General features: G+C 46.6%; 1 protein-coding gene across 1 annotated transcript in view; it reads right to left on the reverse strand.

The window, feature by feature from the left end:
- Window positions 1-8,508: 8,508 nt before the first annotated feature.
- The window catches only part of LOC119442094 (guanine nucleotide exchange factor DBS-like), a 128,663-nt gene continuing 115,089 nt past the window's right edge, over window positions 8,509-22,082 (reverse strand). Inside the window, 8 exon segments of the mRNA XM_049661885.1 lie at window positions 8,509-12,445; window positions 13,042-13,270; window positions 15,013-15,265; window positions 15,918-15,984; window positions 16,050-16,128; window positions 16,498-16,550; window positions 16,553-16,598; window positions 19,431-19,631. Of these exon segments, the coding sequence (XP_049517842.1) occupies window positions 12,357-12,445; window positions 13,042-13,270; window positions 15,013-15,265; window positions 15,918-15,984; window positions 16,050-16,128; window positions 16,498-16,550; window positions 16,553-16,598; window positions 19,431-19,631 (1,017 nt within the window). The 3' untranslated portion in view covers window positions 8,509-12,356.

Genomic DNA, 22,082 nt, shown 5'->3' on the forward strand with positions numbered 1-22,082 from the left:
GAGATTGCCGAGGCAATACACAATCTGACTGAGATAGGGCAAGAAATAAATTTTCAGTGTTTTCCAAGTAACTGTGGAATTATCGTCAATGAACGGGCCGATCAAGCTGCCCGCACAGCTCATAAAGAAGATCACAAACGATCCATACCACTTTCTAGGACTGACGCTGCACGGAAGCTCTGCGTGCTTGCTCGCCAACGCACAAGATCACAATGGAATGAATCGCACTTCATGCATGCTCGCTTATACTCTCTGGACCCAACCCTAAGCCTTCGAGTACCATCAAGGCTTCGCCGAGGAGACGTAACACTTTTGTGCAGATTATGGTTGGGCGTTGCGTTTACCAACGCCTATGCGTTCCGCATAGGAATGGCCGACAGCGCAGCCTGTGACCACTGCGGCAATGAAAAATCAATTGTACATATTTTGTGCACCTGCCCGCAGTACAGTGCGCAAAGACATTCTCTTACCAACGCGTTCAACCAATTGGACGACCGGCCTCTGTCGGAAGAAAAAATTCTCCGCCACAGACTGGACTTAACGTCACAGAAGAAGGCCGTGCAGGCACTTCTGCGCTTCTTGCGAGCCACCGGCCTATCTGACCGACTGCGATTACAACACTCTTCCGGTGCAACGAAACAATCGCACACCTTCCTTGTGAGTGCCCTCGTTTTAACCCGCAGAGAGGGCCGCGGACGCCAAGCGTAAGCGTACTGCCTGCTATAACCGCGAGGCGGAAAGAATTAAATGCGAACCGTCCATGTGGCTCCAATCCCACAAACTTGGAACGTTTCACCGAAGCAACGGTCATTTACCACATACACGGCTTCGCTGATCATCCACCTTCACAGAGTGGAATGACACTGAATTTTTTTTTATAGTCAACTCATCAATCTCAACTGTTCCCAGCTTGTATTCGATACAGATGACATTGTTAAACATGGCGACACCCGATGCAGTAAACTTGGGTAGGCATTGTTATTGCCGTTAGCGTACAGAAAGTATTCTCATAGTATTTTTGTTACACCCGAGCCAGTTTAATTCAACAAGAAGGTGCCGTTAAAGAAACGGAGCCAGCTGTGGAATACGATGACGACCAACGCGTGAGCAGTGGCACGAGCGCGTTCGAGTGGTTGCGCGCTAACCCTTTCAAATTGGACACCTTACCAGGCGCTCACTTCATCACGCATATGTTATACATTCACAGACACACACTCTTTTATACGCAAGTGGCCGTTAAACCGAGCTCCCACGCGAGCGGTGATATGCGTTTGCTGTTGTTGTTGGCTCTTTCACCCTCACTTTTGAGGGAAGAGGGAGGGTGAAAATCCTATAAAATCCTGGATAGCCATGAAATCCCGGATCCTAGCCATTGGCAGCTTCGCTGTAAGAATTGCACTAAGTCAGATGCATTTTTTTGATGAACGTGCTTCTGAAGCCATCTTTACCAGGCGATTTGTCTGCTTCGAGCTTTTTCATAGCCCATTCAATTTCGTTTTTTGATATGGGCTCAACCGTTATTTCCTTCGCTTCATCATTTATATTCGGTAGTGTAGCGGCGTATCTTGAAACGGAATCTGGGGCACAGGCTGCGTTTTTCTGTTGGAACAGCTGTTTATAAGCTCTTGTAAATGCTGTCTCAATGTCTGCTGTACCGTATACGTGTCCTCAGCATCTTGCAGCGTCATGCAGGTTCGAAGATAGCATTGTGCTCGCTCTCGAGGTAAAAACGACATTCGATACGATTTCCCAAGAAGCAATACTGGAAAGACTAGAAGCGGTAGGTTGCGGGACGCGCATTTACCAGTATGTAGGAAGCTTTCCGAGAAACTGTACGGCCACCATCGGTCTGGGCTCCACTAGGTCGAAACCTTTTGTAGTTCCCGATCGAGGAACCCCAAAACAGTCTATACTCTCCCCCTCCTATTTAATGTGGGAATGCGCAAACTCGCGCTGCAACTGGGTGCGAAACAAGCCCTAGGGAGCGCCATTTACGCTGACGATATTACGCTGTGGACAAGTCGGGGATCCTACGGGGATAAACAGGAGCTTCTCCAGTAGGCAATCCAACTGGCCGAGACCTTCGCGCAAGGGGTCGGCATGACATGTGCCCCAGAGAAGTCCGAATTTATTCGAATAAGAGCAAAGTACGCGAGACGAGAAAATCTCCCCAGTTTCGAGCTGTTCTTGGACGGGGGACGTGTAAGAGAGGTGAATAAACTGCGCGTCCGGGGATTATGGATACAACAAACGGCTGGAGTAGCGCACACGCTCCGCCTCCTCAAAGATACTTCACAAAACGTAACTAAGATGATCCATAGGGTTACGCGAATGCGCGAGGGCTTCTCGGAAGGGGAAACGATCCGACTGGTACACGCTTTTGTCATCAGTAGGATTACGTACGCACTCCCCTTCCAAAGCATTACCAAGCAGGAGCTCAAACAGCTTGAAGTCATCATTCGGCGGGCAGTTAAAGCTGCTCTAGCGCTCTCGGAAAATACCAGCACAGAACACTTCGAGCAATTTGGAATCCACAATACTTTCGAGTAATACGCGACGACCACCCTCATCGCGCAAAGGGAACAGCTGTGCACAGCAACGCAGGGTCGGGCCATATTAACCAAACTAGACTTTTCGCTCTGCCCCCAGTTCAGTGCAGAAGAGACAGTGTAGATGACCCGGGCAGTCAGGCAGCACATAGTGGTGTACCCAATTCCGAAAAATATTAGTCCGAGATATCACGCGGGGCGCCGGAAGGCCCGAGCGAGAGCCTTGCACCAGAGATTTAGAGGACAACCGGACGTGTACTACACAGACGCGAGTCAAACGGGTAGAGAGGAGGAGGAGGAATAAACTTTTATTGCGGAACCAGCACTTTAAGATGGCCGGGCCTAAGCCTCCCATGAGGGGACGTCGAGGGCTTGCCTCGCCGCCGCCTCACGGGCGTGCTGGGTCGCCCAGGTTTGGTCATCGAGGGCGGAGCTCCGCAGAGCCTCACGCAACCTCGACGAGAGGGTCGTGGTGTTAATGTGTGTGTACTGTGCTGGGCACTCCCACAGCATATGCGGAAGCGTAGCTGGGTGAGTGCCACAGCACCGGCAGTTCGGGGTATTTTAAACTTCAGGGAATATAAGGTGGAGGCGGGCGGGTGAAGGGTACGTATTTGTTTGTAGCAGACGCAGGGTGGTAGCCTGCGCCCAGCTGAACTAAAACATTTATTGGGGAAAAATTATTAGTCCTTTTGTGTTTGGACCTCCTAATCCGGAAAACCACTGGCTTTTGCCGCCGTCCGGGCTCGGTTGACCAGGGCTTGTTGCTGTTCTGGGACCGAGCTGGACAGGGTCGCCTCCCGCTCGACTATCGTTGGACTATGCTTGGCCGATATTTTCGGTTTCTGTTGGCACGCCCAGACGGGCAGGGACAAGTATACGGTGGTAGCACGAACCACAATCGTATCATAGCTGCATCGGTCAGGGCAAAATCTGTCAGCACAGCAGAAGCCGCAGCGATTGCACTTGCAATTAGGGACGTGGAGAAATGGGACGTATCTGCGGCCATACTCACGGACTCACAAACCGCCTGTCTCCTGTATCTCTCCGGGACGGCGCCGCGCTTAGTACTAAAAATTCTAGGGAGTCGAATTACCGAGTTCCACAACCTGACTTGGTGCCCCGCACACGAGGGCAGGGAGGGCAACACAAGGGCGGACCGGCTAGCTGCATACTATGCATCAGAGCTGCGGACTGACCTAGTGACGAGCCCCCCTCTATACACCGCGCGACATCCTCGAACACCAAAGACAAGAGTGGACGAAATGTTGAAGTTGAAGGCATGTAGAAGTTATACTATCCTGAATACTAATGAGGCATTTCCTCTTACACTGGACAACCCTGTGCCTATACTAGAATCCGATATTAAAACCTTTTCTCCGACCTCCTTAGCACCACTCACTGTCGACAGGACTTTCCATAAGAAAGACTATAAGATAGTTGAGAAAGCGCCGATTTTAAATCAGTAGGTATGACAACGTCTCAAGGTGGGCCAATCCTCAGCTCGCGAAACGTGACAACGTCGGTAGCAACATGCAGTCAATGGATCCGGCAAGTTTAGATGACGAGACGAAGTTGAGCTTGCGACGGCCTCTGCCGTGTCTGATATACAAAGCGACCAGACATACGCACAAATACTGGTGCACATACTTCTTACCCAACAACTAAAGCAGCATGCAAGGCCATATCGGCCAGGCTAACACCTGTTGTAACCAACTTCAAGTCTGTTTTATTGCGATAGCAATTATATGGACACTTCAAGCGGATTTCTGCTGTCGGCGTCACCGTCATCGTCACCGTCACCGTCGCCATCGCCGTGAGGTTTTGTATCAAGTCCAAGGGCGATATAATCGACGCCGCGCGCCGTATGTGCAAATGAAGGCGCGCGGGGGACGCGCGCTTTCACGGAGAGCGAACGCACGGCGGAGAGCAAACGCGAATTCCGTCGCGCAAAAGGCCGTGGGGGTATGGGGGGGGAGGGGGGCGACGCTGTGCTGCGGCACCAAATGCGTATCTTGCAACCGGGCCCAAGGGGAACTGGCGACGCAATCTCCCGCGCGAAAGGAGTAAACGGGAAGGCAGCGTGGGAGAGAGGGGGGGGTGGCTTCTACTCTGCCAACAAATGCATTCTTGTACTTTGCGCCGGTACGGGCTGTCGGTGTTATCGCGCGCACCGTATCTTGCAAGCGATCTCCACACGGCTCTGAGCTTTGTATGCGCCCTGCTTTCGCCGCTCAGTTTCCGTTGAAGCGATAGACCACCCGAACCTTCGCTCGCAGCGGTGGCCGCGTTTCCCCACGCCAGCGTTATGACAGTGGTTGTATGCGGTCATTGAGTGTGATCTATTCATGTTTGCTTGTGCGCGCTGACACCATGCTTGGTAATTTAGTGAGTAAGCGAATGTGTCAAGTTTATGCAGCCGATAAAACTACTAGACCACCCGAACCTTCGCTCGCTGCAGCGGCGCGTTTCCCCACACCAGCGTTATGACAGTGGTTGTCTGCGGTCATTGAGTGTGATCTATTCATGTTTGCTTGTGCGCGCTGACACCATGCTTGTTAATTTAGTGAGTAAGCGAATGTGTCAAGTTTATGCAGCCGATAAAACTACTATACCTACTCCCTTATAGATCTCTACTTATTTGCTATCGCAATTGATGCTTTGCCTTTCGGGCGAAACTACGACATTTTTCCTTTGTGTTATCTTATGACGGCTCAAAGCCGATAGCTGCACTTACCTTTCACCTTATCACTCACCGAAGTAGCCTAGTGGCTATGGCATGGCGCTGCTGAGCTCGAACACGCGGATTCGGTTCCGGCCGCAGCGGCCACCTTTCGATGCAATAACGTTCGTGTACTTACCGCCGTATTCAGAAATGCAACTTAGCTTGAAGCCTATGCTTGACTTGATTTAAACGACGCCTAGCATGAAAATGCTCTGGAAGCTCATTGCGTTTCTTCGGCGGGTTCACAATAGGCGTCACTAAAATCAAGTCAAGCAGGGACTTGATGCGAAGTTGCTTTTCTGAATACGGGGGTTAGACTTCGGTGCAGTCTAAAGAACCTCATGTGGTCAGAATTAATCTGCAGTCCCCCTCTAGGGCATGCTTCATCAAATAGTGGTTCTGACGCGTAAAATCCTAGAAGCTAATCTCACCTTATCATCAGCCACCTTTTGCGTCTGCGTTTGCGAGTTTTATATACAGGATGTTTCATTTTAGCTGCACCAGATCTTTAAAAATTGCCTGCGGCAGATAGAACAATTACAATCCTTGATCTAATCTATTTGATGAGGCGGCCATTATTTCCACGAGAAATCAAAACGCCTAAATGAATAATTAACATAATCACGCTAATTACCTTTTAAATTATTTATTTGAAGGCACATCTTTCAATCTACGAATTATATTATAGCCGCTGAGTTCGCAAGGCGTATCCACTTGAAACAAATTCTCAGGACTGAACCAGTTTGGAGGTATTAATTTTCAAAATGTCCGACGAAAGGCATGGGCGTTCCAGTTAACTTCGTGCTTCAATGCATAAAAGAGCGTTTTCCTCAAAAAGAAGCGCAAGACGGCCCCATTCACAAGTGCAGTGACACTTTATTCCTGAGAGGACATTGGATATTTAGAAGAGAGGTGTCTTGGTTCTGGCTCTAGTTCCACTGTGATACTGAGCCACATACTGACAGACACATTGTGCAAGTGGCAGGGGTAGTCGAACGGTAATCCTAGGCCTGTATTTTGTAGCGATGCCTTTCCGGTGCTAATGCCTTTTCGCGCTTATCGCGCTTTGTCAGTGGTCAGAGGGACGGTCCGCTCGCGTTATCAACGGTATCAGCCGGCCGTGAGCGGTGGATGATAACTTGTAGAGACCGGATTTTAGGCAAATGCCTTTCTTGTTCCTTGCGCTCCTATCGCCCCACTTTGATATATGAGCATGAATTAGAGGTTAAGAAGGGCTTAGTGTTTTTATAGTGCCTATAAATGCCTATTTTCAATATCGGCGCCTAGATGAACACTATTTAGCCTCAAGTTTCGCTTTCGAGTGCAGTTAGAAACCGTTATTCATGTTACCGGGCAACATTGACTGTTCGGAACCTATGGGGTTCAACCTATAGTCCTTTAGTTCAACCAACTCCCGGAAAACAACTACTAGCAGCATTGAAATGAGACGCGCCGGCCAGCATACGCCGACGCGCTGACATTGCGCGAGCGGTTGGCGAATGGGAAACCGCGGAGAGCCGTCAGGAGAAAGGAGAGTGAAGAGCAAAAGAAGAATGAAAAATGTGATGTGCCCACGGCTTTTGTTTTGCTTGTAATTTACTTTTTAAGGTGTTCACCGCCGTCGGGCGTTCTTTCTCAGGGTACGAGATAATTCTCAGTGACAAGAGGCACAATTTTCAATCTGAAAATCTGGAGATGGTGGTAGTTTGCTATTGTTTCCACAATCTTCACAGTGATTCTTCGACTACGTTCCGCGTGCTCTCCAAACATATTTCTTCAAACACGTGCACTTCAAATAGGCGGAAGTGTATTTGGCAGTGTTGGGACGTCTGGCCTGTACAGTTCGGATAATGTCATTGTATATGAGAAAATTGCGAAGAGTTGTACCTAACAGTCCTGATGTACGAACATGTTAATTTCTTAATAAACTGTAGTCTCTCTTGCATTTATTGTTTGTCTGTTTCTGTTGTGTCTTAATTTAATTGCGCCAGGCAGACATAAATGTATCGGTTATTTAATCAGTATTCCCAGCTTTCAAGTATTCTTTTTCATGCCTGTTTCACTATATGCGACACTCGAGTACAGTGGCCATTGAACATGAATATGAGCAGTGTGCTTATTGAATGAAGCCAATTGATCGTCATTAGTCCAGCAGTTTTATGGGACAATTGCACGGCTATGTTCAACTGTTGGCGCCTTTGTGCCATCATAGACAATAACATTTCTTGCTTTCCTATCGTAGATATAGGCCGCGCACGTCTTCGTTTGAAATGATTTTCATTTATGTAAAAATTTATTGTGCCTATATTTACGACGTTGGAGGCCTAAAACGTTGTTTTGCCTGCCTATTTTTGGCGCCTAAAACGCGCTTTTTAATGCCTAAAGATCTGGCCTCTAATGATAAGACTAGTATAGAATAGGTCATAAGGCATCACTACAAAATACCGGCCCTACAGTTAAACCAAAATTCTTAGCTGAAGTTGTGTTTCAGTCTGCAATCGTACGTTCGCGCGTGCATGTGCGTCAGATAAAACACAGAAAAAACATTTCGGAACCAAACTTACTTTTAATGGCATCAGACGATGAAAATGCACAAGCCTTTCTTAAATTTCATTAACGAACAGAAATGTACACGAGTGCAATGTTCATATACACACATTTTTCTTTTCTTTCTTTGGCAGACACAGAACAACGCGTGACTTTCAATGCGACACAAGTACACTGCTATTTACAGCGTCTCACTTTTTTTTTCTCTGTTATATTATTGTAAGTACAGCGGCGCACACTGTGCATTGCACATAGGCGAGGCAGGATAAGCGTGCACTTAAACAGAAAGTGTTTCCACTCTGCACTGAACGCGTGCACGAACCGCGTTGTTTCAAGTTAACACATAGACAACACACACACAATCCAAGAGCTGCCGTGTGAAGGAAAGCAAAACAAGGGCGTGGCAGGGGCACGAGCTCATCCACAGTGCACGAACGTCGTCAGCGCGATGGAGTCGTGAAATGCATCCCTTCCATCGAACTTGTCACGTTTCGGCATACACGCGAGGCCAACGTTATCTCTCGTTGTGTTTTATTGAACTTAGCTGCCGTTCATCGGACACATTTCTGACGCTCAGCATCAAACATTTACAGAATGTAGCACGTCAAGTCGGCAGGTGACGTCAACTATGTGACAACCCCAGTGAAAGGAAGAAAAAAAAGCCACAGGGCAAGTGACTCGCACGTGAAATAAAACCATATTATATAGGAACCTACTTAAGACTCAACCGAGCGGTGTGGTGGTGACAGATGTGGAGCTAACGGGATGTGAAGTTTATCCACTAGGGAAGGCTATGAAAAGCACGTGACTAGCGAAGTAAATGTCACCGGTTCTGCTGCTGAAGGCAACAAACATTTTTGCCTGTGTCTACGCTTGCAGTTATCTTGCCAGCAAACAAAGGGAACGTCAAACAGTCGGCTACGACCATAATTATTGAGCTTTAGCCTTACTTTTGGTCCTCCGAACGAACTTTGCTGTCACTCAAACTGAGTCAAGAAATAGCACAATACCGATTAATAACTTGCCCGTGGTTACGACTATATTTACTTTGGTTTCGAATGTAATGGCAGTCCTATATGTGCAGAACAATTTTGAAGGCGTTACTTTTTTCTCATTATTATTACAATTATTATCTACTAGTGTCGATTGCAGTACCTTTCTTTAAGCAATGTTAGAGAAACAGTGTCTTAGACGCTGCTGAATAATGCCGTATGCGCTCAAAGATACTCAGCAGAGTTGCAGTCGGCACAATAGCTAAGCTATAGCTTCTCAATTGTCTATACGGTGTGAAGCAAATGTTAGAGGGTTAAGGGTTATGGGGACGGAAAATTGGGAGTCATTTTCTGCCTGGACATTTTGTCCGCGTCTTCGGTATCGACTCGCACTGACTACATGGCGTTTTGACTCGTAGACCATTTAAAGAAACACCAGCCATCCGTAACGCTTCGTTGCGGTTTCATCTCGCTTTACACGAAGCAACAAGCTCAGATAGGCTCCACACTGCAGCGTCTTTTTCTGGAGCTTTGTATTACTGCTTTTCTTTTCTTTCTTTCTTTTTTTCTTTCCGCTCGGCACGTACGCTCCATCTAAATGAATTTATTTTCACAGCGTACCTTTCAAGCACTGTAAGACCATCTATCATTTGCAAGGTATTGTATTCGTCTCGTCTCCTACTAAAACCCGCATATGCGCTATGACCTCCATATTCAAAGCTCTCATATGGTCAGCTACATTAAATGCGCAATAAAATACGATATGCGACACTGCTGAACATGAGAGTAATATGTCACATGAGACCTTTTTATGGGCTTTCATGATTGAGGAGCCACGTTCCCTAATTAAGAATGTCCATTTGCTTGCAGCAAATAACGCGTACATTCGAAAATCAGTTACACTAAGCCTAAGAGACGCAATTATCAGCACGTTAAGTAGCCCTGGCGCTTTCCAAGGACACGTCCCTGACGCCGTTCAACTGGACTTCCAGGTCATACAATGTACGCCACACAAAACAGTCAGCGCCGACAATCGCTCCTTTCTTTTGCGTCTTCTGTTGTGCAGCGAAGGGATAAGAAATTTAGCAGTGTCGTGAGTGCATTTTTCTCCGGGGCCGCGGCCCATGCCAGTGATGCCACATGGCGCCAGCCAGATCTCTGGAAGACGTGCGGCGTGTAAGAAACTAAAAAAAAAAAGAAAAAAGAAAGAAAAAGCTGGTGTGTTTCAAACGGTGATAGCCCGTTTGCGAGCGCGCTTTTTCGTGAAAGAAACTCGGTTAAGGCTTTGGCAGCACAGTGAGGAGAACGTCGCACCAACTTCGAACAATTAAAGCCGACCGCTTCCACCCGAACATGTGCAGAAGAAAGAAAAAAGAGCGTTCCACGTTCCTATGATCTCACAATTCCATATCCGTTGGGCATGATGTCGATGTACCTTAAGAAAAAGGAAACACCATTTCTATCTCTCTGTTTCTCTCTCTCTCTCTCTGTATGGCACGGCCCCAGTCATTCAGCTTGTCAGTCAAAAGTTGAAGGCACACATTCCTGTAGCACAGCGTTCGGCATTGAACTTTTTTTTTTCTGCGATGCAGTCTTGGTTGAGGCTGCAACACCAACTAAGGGCTGCAAGAGCAGTTGAGCGGTGGAACGCAACTTTGGAACGACTAAGTTTGTTGTGTGGCGCCACAGTGTCCGGAAAAATGAGAAATAAAAAGGAAAGAACGACAAAGGCGCGACGAGGCTCCACCCTCTCGCATAAGGAAGCTATAGATTTCAGCATAGTTACACATTCGTTGCCCTTGGGTACAGAGTACTTTGAACTCATTTGCAAAGCTCTGCAATGCAATAAATCTTTGGTAGACGGCATATGCTTATTGTTGTTGGTTCTACAAAGAAGGTCTGCTCCGGGTGCCGAGAAAAGTTGTTACACAAGGCAGGCTTGTAGAATCCCGCGACGCTGGCAGATATCGTTCTCCGTAGTATGTACATAGACGTCAGCGAGGCGACAAAAAGAACGAGGTGAAAAAACGCCAAGCCGTTGTAGTAGGAATTGCACGGTAAAGCTTGTCCTAAAATTAACGGTCTGTACGTCGTGTAATAAAGTACGAAAGAGTATGAAAAAACGCTATCAAATACACAGTGAGTCACGTTAGTGGGAGAACAAAGTCAAGCATTGCAGGTGCCAGTGAGCAACTCAGGCACGTGCGACAACTGTTCAGCGCACACTTACACCAAACGCTTATCTAAGGTCGAAAGCAACACCGGGAAACAGCAGAAACCTCACGGACATCACGCGACCACATACTCACAAATTCCACTGGCACTCTGATCTACAAGCACGGACGAAACGTAACTCATAAAACAAGAACACCAAACTTTGCTAGTCTGCGTATATATGTACAGTGACGAAGGGTACGTCATTTGGTCAAGTACACGTGTCACCATCCCACGAATTAAATGCACGAAGCAGTAAACTTATTTGAGGTATCATGACATTACACAGATAGGAACGTTTAGTTCCTCTAACGAGAGTGCACGATCCTTGCCGCAAAAGAAGACATTTTGATGAAGCCACCATGGCGGTTATCACTATCACACGGTGAAACAATCGCGATCGTTAATTATCTCGAAGGATAATGCGGAAAAGCGTCTACTCTAGCGCAAGCTCCGAGTTGAAGCTTACTTGTATATCTTTGGTGAAATGCTGCATGACGCGTATAGTTTCGCGATAGATCTTCGATATTATCCAGGGTCCTGCGGTCAGACTGCACGTATATTCGGTTGTAGGGGTGAAAAAACAAGGCAGTAGATACAGCCAGGACACGAAGGCCAAATGTGCCAAAGGCAAGCAAAGATTGCTAACATTCTGCTAGGGAAATAAATACCGCCAATCGCTCAATTCGGTTTCAGATTTTCAGGGGAAGTTCCAACCAGCGACGTATAGACTTTTTCTGTGACCATTCGCCGCCTCGAAGACGAAAACACGATTCACACGAAAACTGAAGCACGTGTTCCGGTAGCTATGCTACAAAAAGCGCTGGCGTACAGGAGAACTTGCGTGCGTCTACTGTGCACACCATACAGCGTCACGTATAATCCCAAGAAAGTACGACTGAGGTTCAATCCGGCAAAATCACAAGGCAATTACCTGATATCTACGCTTTGGTATCGTTACTCAGTATAGTTGCCGTATCACAACATAAACGGCAAAAAATAAAAGAAATAAACACGACGTAATATTATTTTTGTAACTTCCTCTCTCTTTCTCACTGTACATGTCTTTTCATGCGCTTTGTACATATTATTCTCATAAGCGAGGGCACATTGCTGGCAAACTCTCGAAAGCGAATCGTTCAAGCGTCCGCAAATACTAAAAGATACGATATGAACAATGCTTTCAATTTCTTTGGATTGCGTTGGGGCCCAAAAGCGACGGCAAAGGGTCCCCTTGTATGTGGGTAAAGTCACAAGAAGTTTTCAATAGCGGTTGTAGCTCTGCGTCCTCTCCCTGTACATTATTTACAGCACATGGTGCAAGCCAGTTCACATGCCCCCATCGAGACTAGTACTGCTCAGGTTGCTGGCCATGCTTATGCGGCTGATGGCATGGTGAAGGCCTCCAGTGCCCGAATCTGAAAAGTGAAAGAAAGGGAGAGAGATACATAAATGAAAAGCATGAAAGATCGTAAGGTTGTCAGTGTGCTGGCAAAACCTGTACTACGAAGTTTAACCCCGCCAACAAGCTTGTAATGGCAAGAATAAGAACCTTTCCACTGGTGATGAAACCGGTAAGAGAGAATTGAAGTAGTGCATTTTAATGTAATTGTAACTTCCATAAGCCTGACACTAAATAAAGATGTGTTACTACATGAAGAAGTTTACGTTGAAAACATCATTCTGCGTGCGCCTCGCAAGTTTCCTAATCTGGTTAAGCACTTATGCTGGCACTTGCCTCAGTACCAAGATCGCGTGAGTAACGCACGCGACCCATTTCTGTCAGGTATTGATTGATTTGACGACAAGTTCTGCGGGGTAAACCAAACAGTAATACCTTGTGTGCCGCTGAAACAGAGGTGGCGAACAAGCGGAGACTTAACAATCCTCAATTGATCAGATTGGCATCCACGTCAGCGAGTGTTTTGTACGCAGAGAAGCGCTCTGACTACCTTCGCAAGGACGTCCTTCCCGAAAACAGACACGCAGCGTCTGCATTCACCGTGCCACCCACCTTGGCTGCTGACGGAGGGCGACGAACGGGCAGTGTGGTGTGCCCGGCCACTGGGTCCCAAATAGGCGGCAGGCACCCAGCCCTCGCGGCCGCCGCCTCCTAGGCAGCGCACGTACCACCAGCCAGCGCAGCCCACGCGCAGCACCTGCACGGGCTGGCCCTCGACCAGTGACGCCTCGCCCACGTCCACAGCTTCGTAGTCCCCCAGTGCAACGTAGCTGCCACCGACCTGCACGAGGAAGAGAATTACAGGAATATTTGATCCTGGAGACAGATAACAGATGACTGAGAGTAGCTATGCGTGCTACTGTCGGGTGGACGACAATTTTATCTGCCGTGAGCAAACCGTTTGGCTGACTTAACTGTAGTTGACGTCCACGTAATTGCGAAGCGTTCATGATTTGTACTTCAGGGCTGTACGAATAACTTAATTGCTATGTAGCGAACAGTTATGTAGCGAGTGTTTATATACAATTATACTTACCTGGTGTAGTGTTTATGTTTATAATAAGTAGGGCAAAATGTTTCTAATGGCAAGATATGAGGTTAGGAGCAAACTAGAACCAAGTCACACACACCCAGTGAGCCCACAGGCAAAAACCCAGTGCACATACCCTGTCGCCCTTGTGAATTCCAGACTGCACTATCACCGGGATTAGCCCACCAAAATGTGCGAGATAATATGCCCGCCCTTAATAAAGTGGCTGCCTTCGAAGAAGAATGCTTCGCATTAAAAACGTGTCTGAAGTGCCGTGGCTATGGCAGATGTTCGACACCTGCTTTGGCTGTGCCCTGAGAAGTGTGCCATCAGACTAAAGATGCGAAGACCATATTGACGCCGGATGTACAAGAAAGCTATATACGACCGTTGTGTGGCCAAGAAGTTATAACAGAGTGAGTTCTTATTGCCGGTAACAATATTGCGCTATGCAGAACTGAACGTTGTTCTTTATTTCATTTCCGCAATATGTATTCTGGCAAGAACTCCGAATTGAAAAAAAAGTAAGAGATACGAAGGTGTGCTGCGAGAATACACCACACAGGGTACCTTAACTAACCTCATATAAAAAGGTCAGAGACATGCATTGAGATGGGCTGTCAAATAATGCACCGTTATCTATGTTACAGCTTGCATGGTGAGACGTAAAAGGACACGCACACTAAGGAGATGCGAGAAGTGTTCCACGTCGTTGCAAGGAAAGGTAAGTACACGCACACTAAGGAGATGCGAGAAGTGTTCCATGTCGTTGCAAGGAAAGGTAAGTGCCTGCGCGGTCCGTTCGTAAGGCTGATTGGTATGGATATTTGGTGAAAACACACAACCAATTTTAATGAGAATATGTGGTAGCTGCACATGTACAATGTAACAGTTCAATTATCGCACTTTTCTTTTGTAGTTATCTTGTAACACCAGGCTGGAGCACATCTATACTCATTAGAAAAAAACTGTGTGGTTAAGGTGGTACCAGCATTTGAACACTGCATCGACCTCACACATACGATGCGGACGCTCAACCACTTGGCCACCTGCAACACAATGACGGCTGGGGCAACGAATGAGTGGGGATATTGCCTGTAACAATTTTTTGGTGCGTGTGCGCTCCGTTTTTCGGTTCTACCATAAATATCTGTGTCCTCCTCTTCCTCCCGCCACCATCGACTTGAGACGTTACTGCATCTTCGATAATATGGCACCTCAGTGAAAGCTAAGAGATGTGCTCTTGATTTCTGAGTACTCGTGAGCAATGTTACAACAAAGGTGGCCACGGATGGACCCGAGGGTACACTTACACTCGCATGACCATGCTCATGGTCATGGTCAACAACGGCTATGGCCTCCGCTCTAGGGCCATGTTATAGTGCAGAACGCAGTGTGGTTTCTTACATAGACTTGTTGGCAATGCAACGTAGTAGAACAAAGTTAAAGGCCGCTGCAGCGCCCAATGGTAAATGGGCTGCGACCTGCATTACCTCAGTGTTGACGAAGATGTCCCCGTCCCCGTCGTCGTCCTCGTCCTCGCTCTGCGAGAGGTCGTCGGTGGACCAGCCGTCTTCGTGGTCGGACAGCTCACCGTTGGCGCCGTAGCTGCGCAAAGCCGGGAAGGTCGCCCGGCGGCCCAGCACACGGCTTGCCCGCTGGCACTCGCTGCGGCTATGGTTGTTGTTGTCTGCCACGCGCCGGCTCTCCCAGCTCATGCCGCTGATGGTGTGCCGCACTCGGCTGCTGCGACGCGCAGAGATGATGCGCACCATAAAACCACCAGTGCGGGTAGAATCGGCAGTCGCAGGACTAACATTCAACAAGTGCTACGATATTGCACAGGCATCGTAGCACTGTCATGCAGAATATTGTCGTCGTTGAGGACCTAGTGCAGGGGTAGCTCAATTAAGACTCGCGAGTCTATAGTGTGCAGCTCTTCCCGGGACTACACCCGTGGCTCGCGGACAACTACCAAATCAAAGCGGCAGTGTGATCTTGCGCACATCGTTCAGTGGTTGTTTTTATATTAACCAGAGATTTTAAGCCATTTCGGCTATGTCATTCCGGAAACGGTAATTATGCCGACCTTCGTAACCAAAAGTACTGACGTGCTTGACCTATCAACAGCCTCAGTCGCTTTTGCCCCATAAAACCCTAGATAACTAACAAACTAACAAAAGCTTTGAAGTGTGCAGTGCCCGCATATGGCGCGGGTGTCCCACAAATTGTATTTTGTTTGTGGCCCACTGAGCCTGTCTGCCTGCTCCCCCGCTAGCCTAAAGTGTACGCCGTACGTGTCAGCCTTATTCTGAAACAAGCCGAAGGGAATAAACGCGGTTAGGTTTGTGGCTGTAAAGCAGTCAAGCGCAGGTACAGTGTGTGCTTCAGTATTTACCTTGGAGACTGTGGCTTAACCCCATTCAGCTGCTCATACTTCTCGTAGTGCTGGCGCTTGCTCTCATCTGCGTTGATTAATAAAACACGAGTCAGGGAATGTTACGGACCGTCAACTCAGATGCTCATTCACCTTTCAGGAGTTCAAACTGCTGCAGCAAAACTTGCTTGATATTCTTCACCCACAAATCCTTGCACTCAGTGGAGGGCGCCTGAAATTCAAGAAAACAGAAAAAATGTGCAAATTGAGGCACACAGCGTCTTAACCAAACTCTGCCGATACTTTGACAGCGTTCTCGCGAGAAAAGAAGTGACGATGTCATGAAAGCGCCAAGCCCAAATTATTGCAGCAGCGTTCTCGCAAATACATCAATAAACGCAAGCGGCGGCCCATTTTGATGGAAATATAACCACTGTTATAAACAACGAAGTTTTTGTATCGCATACCTTGCATGTCAAATGCACGTCAAATAGGGTTAATAAAGTTTCAGTACAACGTCATGTCAAAGCTTATCCAGCGAAGTATTTCTGAAGACTACCGAAAAATAAAACTAAAGTTCATCAAAACACTATAGGCCTACCTGAATTATGAACACCTGTGTCCTCCCATGCAGCCACAGTTCGAACTTCCTTTGTCTCCCCTGGAGCCTTTGAAGTTCTCCGTCAAGCCTATCTGCGACGTCTAAAGAAAGGGGGCAAAGTTAAACGCAGCAGTAAGTTATATACAAGAAAATTCTCGAGGGATCATAATATTTTGATTCCTGGCTAAACACCCGCCTAAGTTAGCCCAGTTGGACTTTTTTAGCAAGAAAAATATCTTCAGACTTCAATTATTCATCAATGAAACCTTCTTAACTTGCTTATCGAAAGCTGCCTCTGATGCTCGAAAGACAGTGAAAGCATCCGTGAAGTGTTCTCTTCCCACACTAAGGGCGTAAACGTTTCTAGCGTACATGCTCGATGTAGAAAATAATATTCATAAGTGTACTGCTGAGATGAGTCAAGAATATTGGCTACCGATCTCGTGGCAATTTTCGTGGTGCTCACGATGTTAGGCATATTTGTTCCTTACTTTGATTTCTGGTTCATGGAACAACGCTACAAGTTACGGCAAATAAATGAAGACTAAAATGAATTTCAATTTGGGAAGCATGTTGCAATCACATCACTAATGCACCATTACCCCATGGTGCAGAGCTTTAAGGGAAAAATTGTCATGCACCCTCAGAAACTACACTGAAACTCCTGTTTAGGGCGTTTCCTTTGCAGCTTTTGCTATAATATAGCGCAAATGACAAGTTTGAACTTTCTCGTGAATCTGCCTCCACCTAATACACCTCCACAATAAATTCGGCCTCACTTTGCAATCTGCTAGCCTCCTGGTTAGCTCAGATGGTAAAGTGACCACCACGTAAAGGCGTTGGTGTCACGCTAAAACCCTGGATCAGGATGAGTTTTGCTACCACTGCGAAGCTGTCTTTCTGGGAAATATGTATGGGTTTCCTTTGTAGCCACGTGCTTCATTCCGGTTGATGATAATTTTTCCCTTTCGCAAACATTCCTCCACCTTGTGAGCTTCCGCTGAAATCATTTGGCATATGGTGCAGAGCTCCCATTTAGCTATAAAACGGGGGAAAAGAAAAAACGGCCGGCAACTTCATCGGCGCTGGCATAAACTGCCGTAAGCCACGTGTCAATAAGACGCGTGTGTTTGGTTTATACCCTCAAATCTTTGTTGACCATGCAGAAATTCAACGCAGTCGTATTTAGTGTCATTTTTTTACAAATCATACTTGTACCTGCTTTCTCTGTGGCGCTTCAAGAAGTTGCAAAGATAAACAAGTTGCACTACCAGTCATCTCAAGTCATACGCTCATCTGAGGTTGCACACGAAACTCAGCCTGGGAAAGTTTCAGTACACTCTCCTGTGGTATACAATCCGCAGTGTAGATTCTCCTACACTCCCCGCCGGCAAGTGAAGTGCAAACGGCATAACAAGCCCCGGCGTGAGAAGACGCGCGCGGGATCCTTCATGCGTACGCGTTAAGAAAAAGACGTCAGCGTTAAGCTGACGTCTTTATTAGACTCCAGGAAATGCAGTTCCTTTCTGGCGACAACTTTCTCTATGTACCCAGGAGGTATTTCCCTCTAGCAATGAGCCATTTGTCCAATATTTCACGTGCAGCTATCTCCTCGTCTACATAAATTTTGCGGACAACGGCTAGCTGAGCCGATGCAATGAAGCAAAGAAAAGGTGAAAAGCACGAACGGCTTCGGTAGTACCCATTATAATAAATATCACCTGCAGTTGGTTCACGATTGGCTTGTGTTACGTCATCGAGAGCCGGGAAAGTGCAAGCGGGATTTTCTTAACACGCCTTTTTACACATGCGCCCAAGTCTGCGTAAGAAACACGAAACGTGGCGTACGGAGCTTGAATCGAAGTTTCCGAGATCTAACAAATTATATCGCCTTCACTAGTTCCTATATTAACTAGTATACAGTTGCATCTGAAATACCTGGGGGCGCTTCTTTATTACCTGCACCTAATTTTCAACTCTTACGTACACCGGAGGCTGTACACTCGATTAACCACTTTCTCCGACAGATCGTTTTTTATGACGTAACGTCCTATGCATGCTCACTGGAGCAACAGATATTCTGTCAGCATAGTCAGTAATTCGTGAAAATAACGCTTTTGGGATTTGTGCCACTCCTTTCGCGACATTCACTTCCACCGGCTCAGTCAGTCACCTCTCGCTGAATGTGACATTCGCGAAATTAGTGAGTCAAAAGAAATGGTCCCTAAAAACGTAGTTCCTGGCCTCCGTCGAAAATTTGATTATGCCGAACTGGAACAACAGAATTAGCTATGTAACACTTAAAATCTGTCGCACAGAAACAAACAAGGAATGCACTTGAACTCGATTACAGCGAACAAGCTTACGCACTAAAAAATTGTTCGATATATCGAGTAACTTGGTATATCTAAACTCACCTATAACGTACTTAAATAAACTTTTGTGATGGATTCGTTATACACAGATTTGGTGCCTCCAGTTGATTATTTAATAAAGTAAGAAAGGAATCCTTTTTTTTTATCGAGAAAGAAAACTAAGTAGACCGGGCAGCAATTTCTGCCTGTGGCCTCAACTGTTTCTCATGGTCACTAAGAATGGCGACTTGATAGGATCTCGTTTCAATACGCCTCCATTACGCATTTGGCAAGCTTCCAAGTATTCTCACATGCATGTTGGATAAAAGGAAATAAAATAAGCGTAAGATAACTTCCCTTAGCTCTGCGTTCGCGGCATGCAAGCAGCTTTATGGCGCTGGACGCCTCGAGTTCCATATATCCGATGTTCATTTCTTTGTGAGCGCGTTGTTTGACGTCAGTATTGATCAGCAAGTTTCGCGTGTCTAAATCTAATCCTTTATGTTGGTTCACTCTATTGGGGTTGGACTGTGAACAACGTGCAAAAAAAAAAAATAATATGAATAGCGCGACGCGAACCTTCAGTGCGTTCTTGAATGCATAGCTGGGGTTGTCGTCTCGGCCGTACTTCTTGGTGAAGAGAACCAGGTGCTCATAGAGGAAGATGTAGCGCTGGCTGGGCTTGAACCGCAGTTCCCTCATACGCTCCTTTTTCTTCTTCTCCATCCAGACGTTGAACATTCCTTGCAAAAGCAACTTTCCGTAGTCAGCGAGGCTCCCCTAAATCACCGAATAAAAAAGAAGCGTTGTCACGATACAGTATAAGCACTGTACTTAAGTTCAACGATAAAGTGTACATACAAAAAAAAGCATGACGCTTCAGAAGCGCTCGGGGCCTACGACATGTCGACCTCGGCTAGGCACAAGGAAAGCTCTTCGTATGTGATACTATGGCGTTTCAGGAAGTTAAAACTGAAATATACATGAGTTAAGTTGCAACTTTGTTGTAGCGGTGAAGTAACAATATTTCGTCTAAAACAAATAAGTCTGCACATTGCAGATGCAATTGATTTAAGCAAGTAGTTTCGCACCAACTTGAAGATCGCCGATGCAATCATCCTGCGCAAGTAGCTTTGCCACAGTAACACTATTTGTGTGGCAAAGCATCTTTGCCGTTGCGCATTCACAGCCGCGAAATTCACCATCTGAATTCTAGCGATCCTATTTAGAATGTCCGTTTCGTACGGGAAAAAAATGCATATTCACTACGATGTTCATTTACTCGAAAAGTATGCATTACTATGACACAGCAGAACATTACATTTTTTAGTAACACGTAGTACCCATAGAATGAGGCGTCACCTGAACCGCGCGGTTAACTCTCGATGATCGATTAGAAATTGCGTGGACAATTTGACTGGTCACTGTCTCTGCATTTCATAATTGGCTGGTCGTTAACTTTGAAAGGAGACTCGAGGAGCATCGCACCGACGTGAATAAGCACTACGTGTTCACCAGAGCCCTTGTGGTACATGCTGACACCACGGGCCAGGATAGAGGCTGGGACAGCACACATGTCCTTGGAAGAGAAAACAGTGTGTACAGCGCTTTTATTTTGAGTCGCTAACTACCGACAGAACTGCACGAACTTCGAATCGGAATGACGGATATCTTTAACGGATCTACGTTCACAAGCGCCGACATGTGGTTAACCGCATATAAACTCGCTTCCCGGCTGTTTCCTCTTTGTGAACAAGGCTGCCGCGTGGGGTCCGAAACGGCAACCCTTTATTATTAATTTGCTTATCTTGGTTGGCGCCTTATGTCTTTCATCAAAACGGCAATTTCTTCAGTGAAGTGGACGCTTGTAACAACGCTCTGCGTGCTTTAATTGAAAAGAAGCCATATTTTGGGCAAGCAGAAAGTTCAGTTTACCCGCACGTAAGTGCCGACCCTTTTTACCCTGTCTCCACAAGACAGAAGTCGCACACACAAGTTCTAGAACAAATGGGTATGACGTGACTGTGTGGGTTATGCTAACGATGCACCGCCAATCTTATGCAAGGCAGATTGTAAAGGCATGAAACAGCTTTCTTTGCGGATGAAGTGACGTTTGTGATCTTTACACAAGGAATACATACATCCTGCGATGATTTCGCAAATAGGCGTTCTTTGTCTTTCACGCAAACATTTACTTCCTGGTAAAAGCTCCCCATTGTATTTCTTTTTTTTTTGCTTGTTATTTTTTTGCACCTGGGTTTTCTTGCACTACTTATTCAGTACTAGTAGGTGAACGCTCACTTTTCTCATTTTTTCACCTATTAACTAATTTTCATTTACTTGAACAGGCCTACACACACTACACGAACTGAATTTTTTACTTTGCACATCACATCCTTTGTAGCGCCTTAACGTCCTTTTATTGATTTTTAACTCTATTTCAGTTTTAGTGGTAATGGCCGTATAGTTTAACGTGAAGCACCACTTACCTATTCACGAACCCATCTGTGCTAGTGCCCCGTCTTCCTTGCTTTTACTCCTTCCTTCCGTTATACGTCACACCAAGTTCCAAATGAGTACTACTCTTTGATGCTCCGACTAACGCCACAGTGCGGTCATCACATCGGCTCGTTCTGCCTTAACGCCTTCAAAATATCAGCATCGCGCTCTTACTAACTGTCACTGCATCGCGCTGCGTTCCTTCCACTCAAATTGCTGAGAAATACGCGGTAGTGTCTGCAAAAGACAGAATTGGCTGCTATTCCTGCCCAGAACATGGCTCTTGGCTACGTCACAAGTGATTACGACGCGGCTACATACACTCACGGCTCCAAGGAAATGAGAGAAGGCAGTAACGTCACTCAGCCCAGTTTGTTTCTTTCTTATCTGTATACATCTACGCCTGCTAACCGACGCCGGAATCCTATGGTTACCAGCTGCTTCTGTAAATCCTATTTAATTCAAATCAGCAAGGAGACTTTGTCCTTTACTTAGACACGTGGCGAAAGGATGGGTGATTCAGTACTTCTCTCTTAATCCCAACTGCCCTGTTCACTCCTTTTAAGATTATTGTTGACGCTCGTGAGAGAGAGAGAGAGAGAGAAAATGATTTATTGAAAGGCAGGGAGGTTAACCAGGACTGAGCCCGGTTGGCTACCCTACACTAGGGGAAGGAAAAAGGGGAGAGAGAGATTAAGAGAAGAATAGAAAGTCCACTGTTGATATCGCCGA

The sequence above is a fragment of the Dermacentor silvarum genome, chromosome 2, assembly GCF_013339745.2.
Source record: "Dermacentor silvarum isolate Dsil-2018 chromosome 2, BIME_Dsil_1.4, whole genome shotgun sequence".
Lineage (NCBI taxonomy): Eukaryota > Metazoa > Arthropoda > Arachnida > Ixodida > Ixodidae > Dermacentor > Dermacentor silvarum.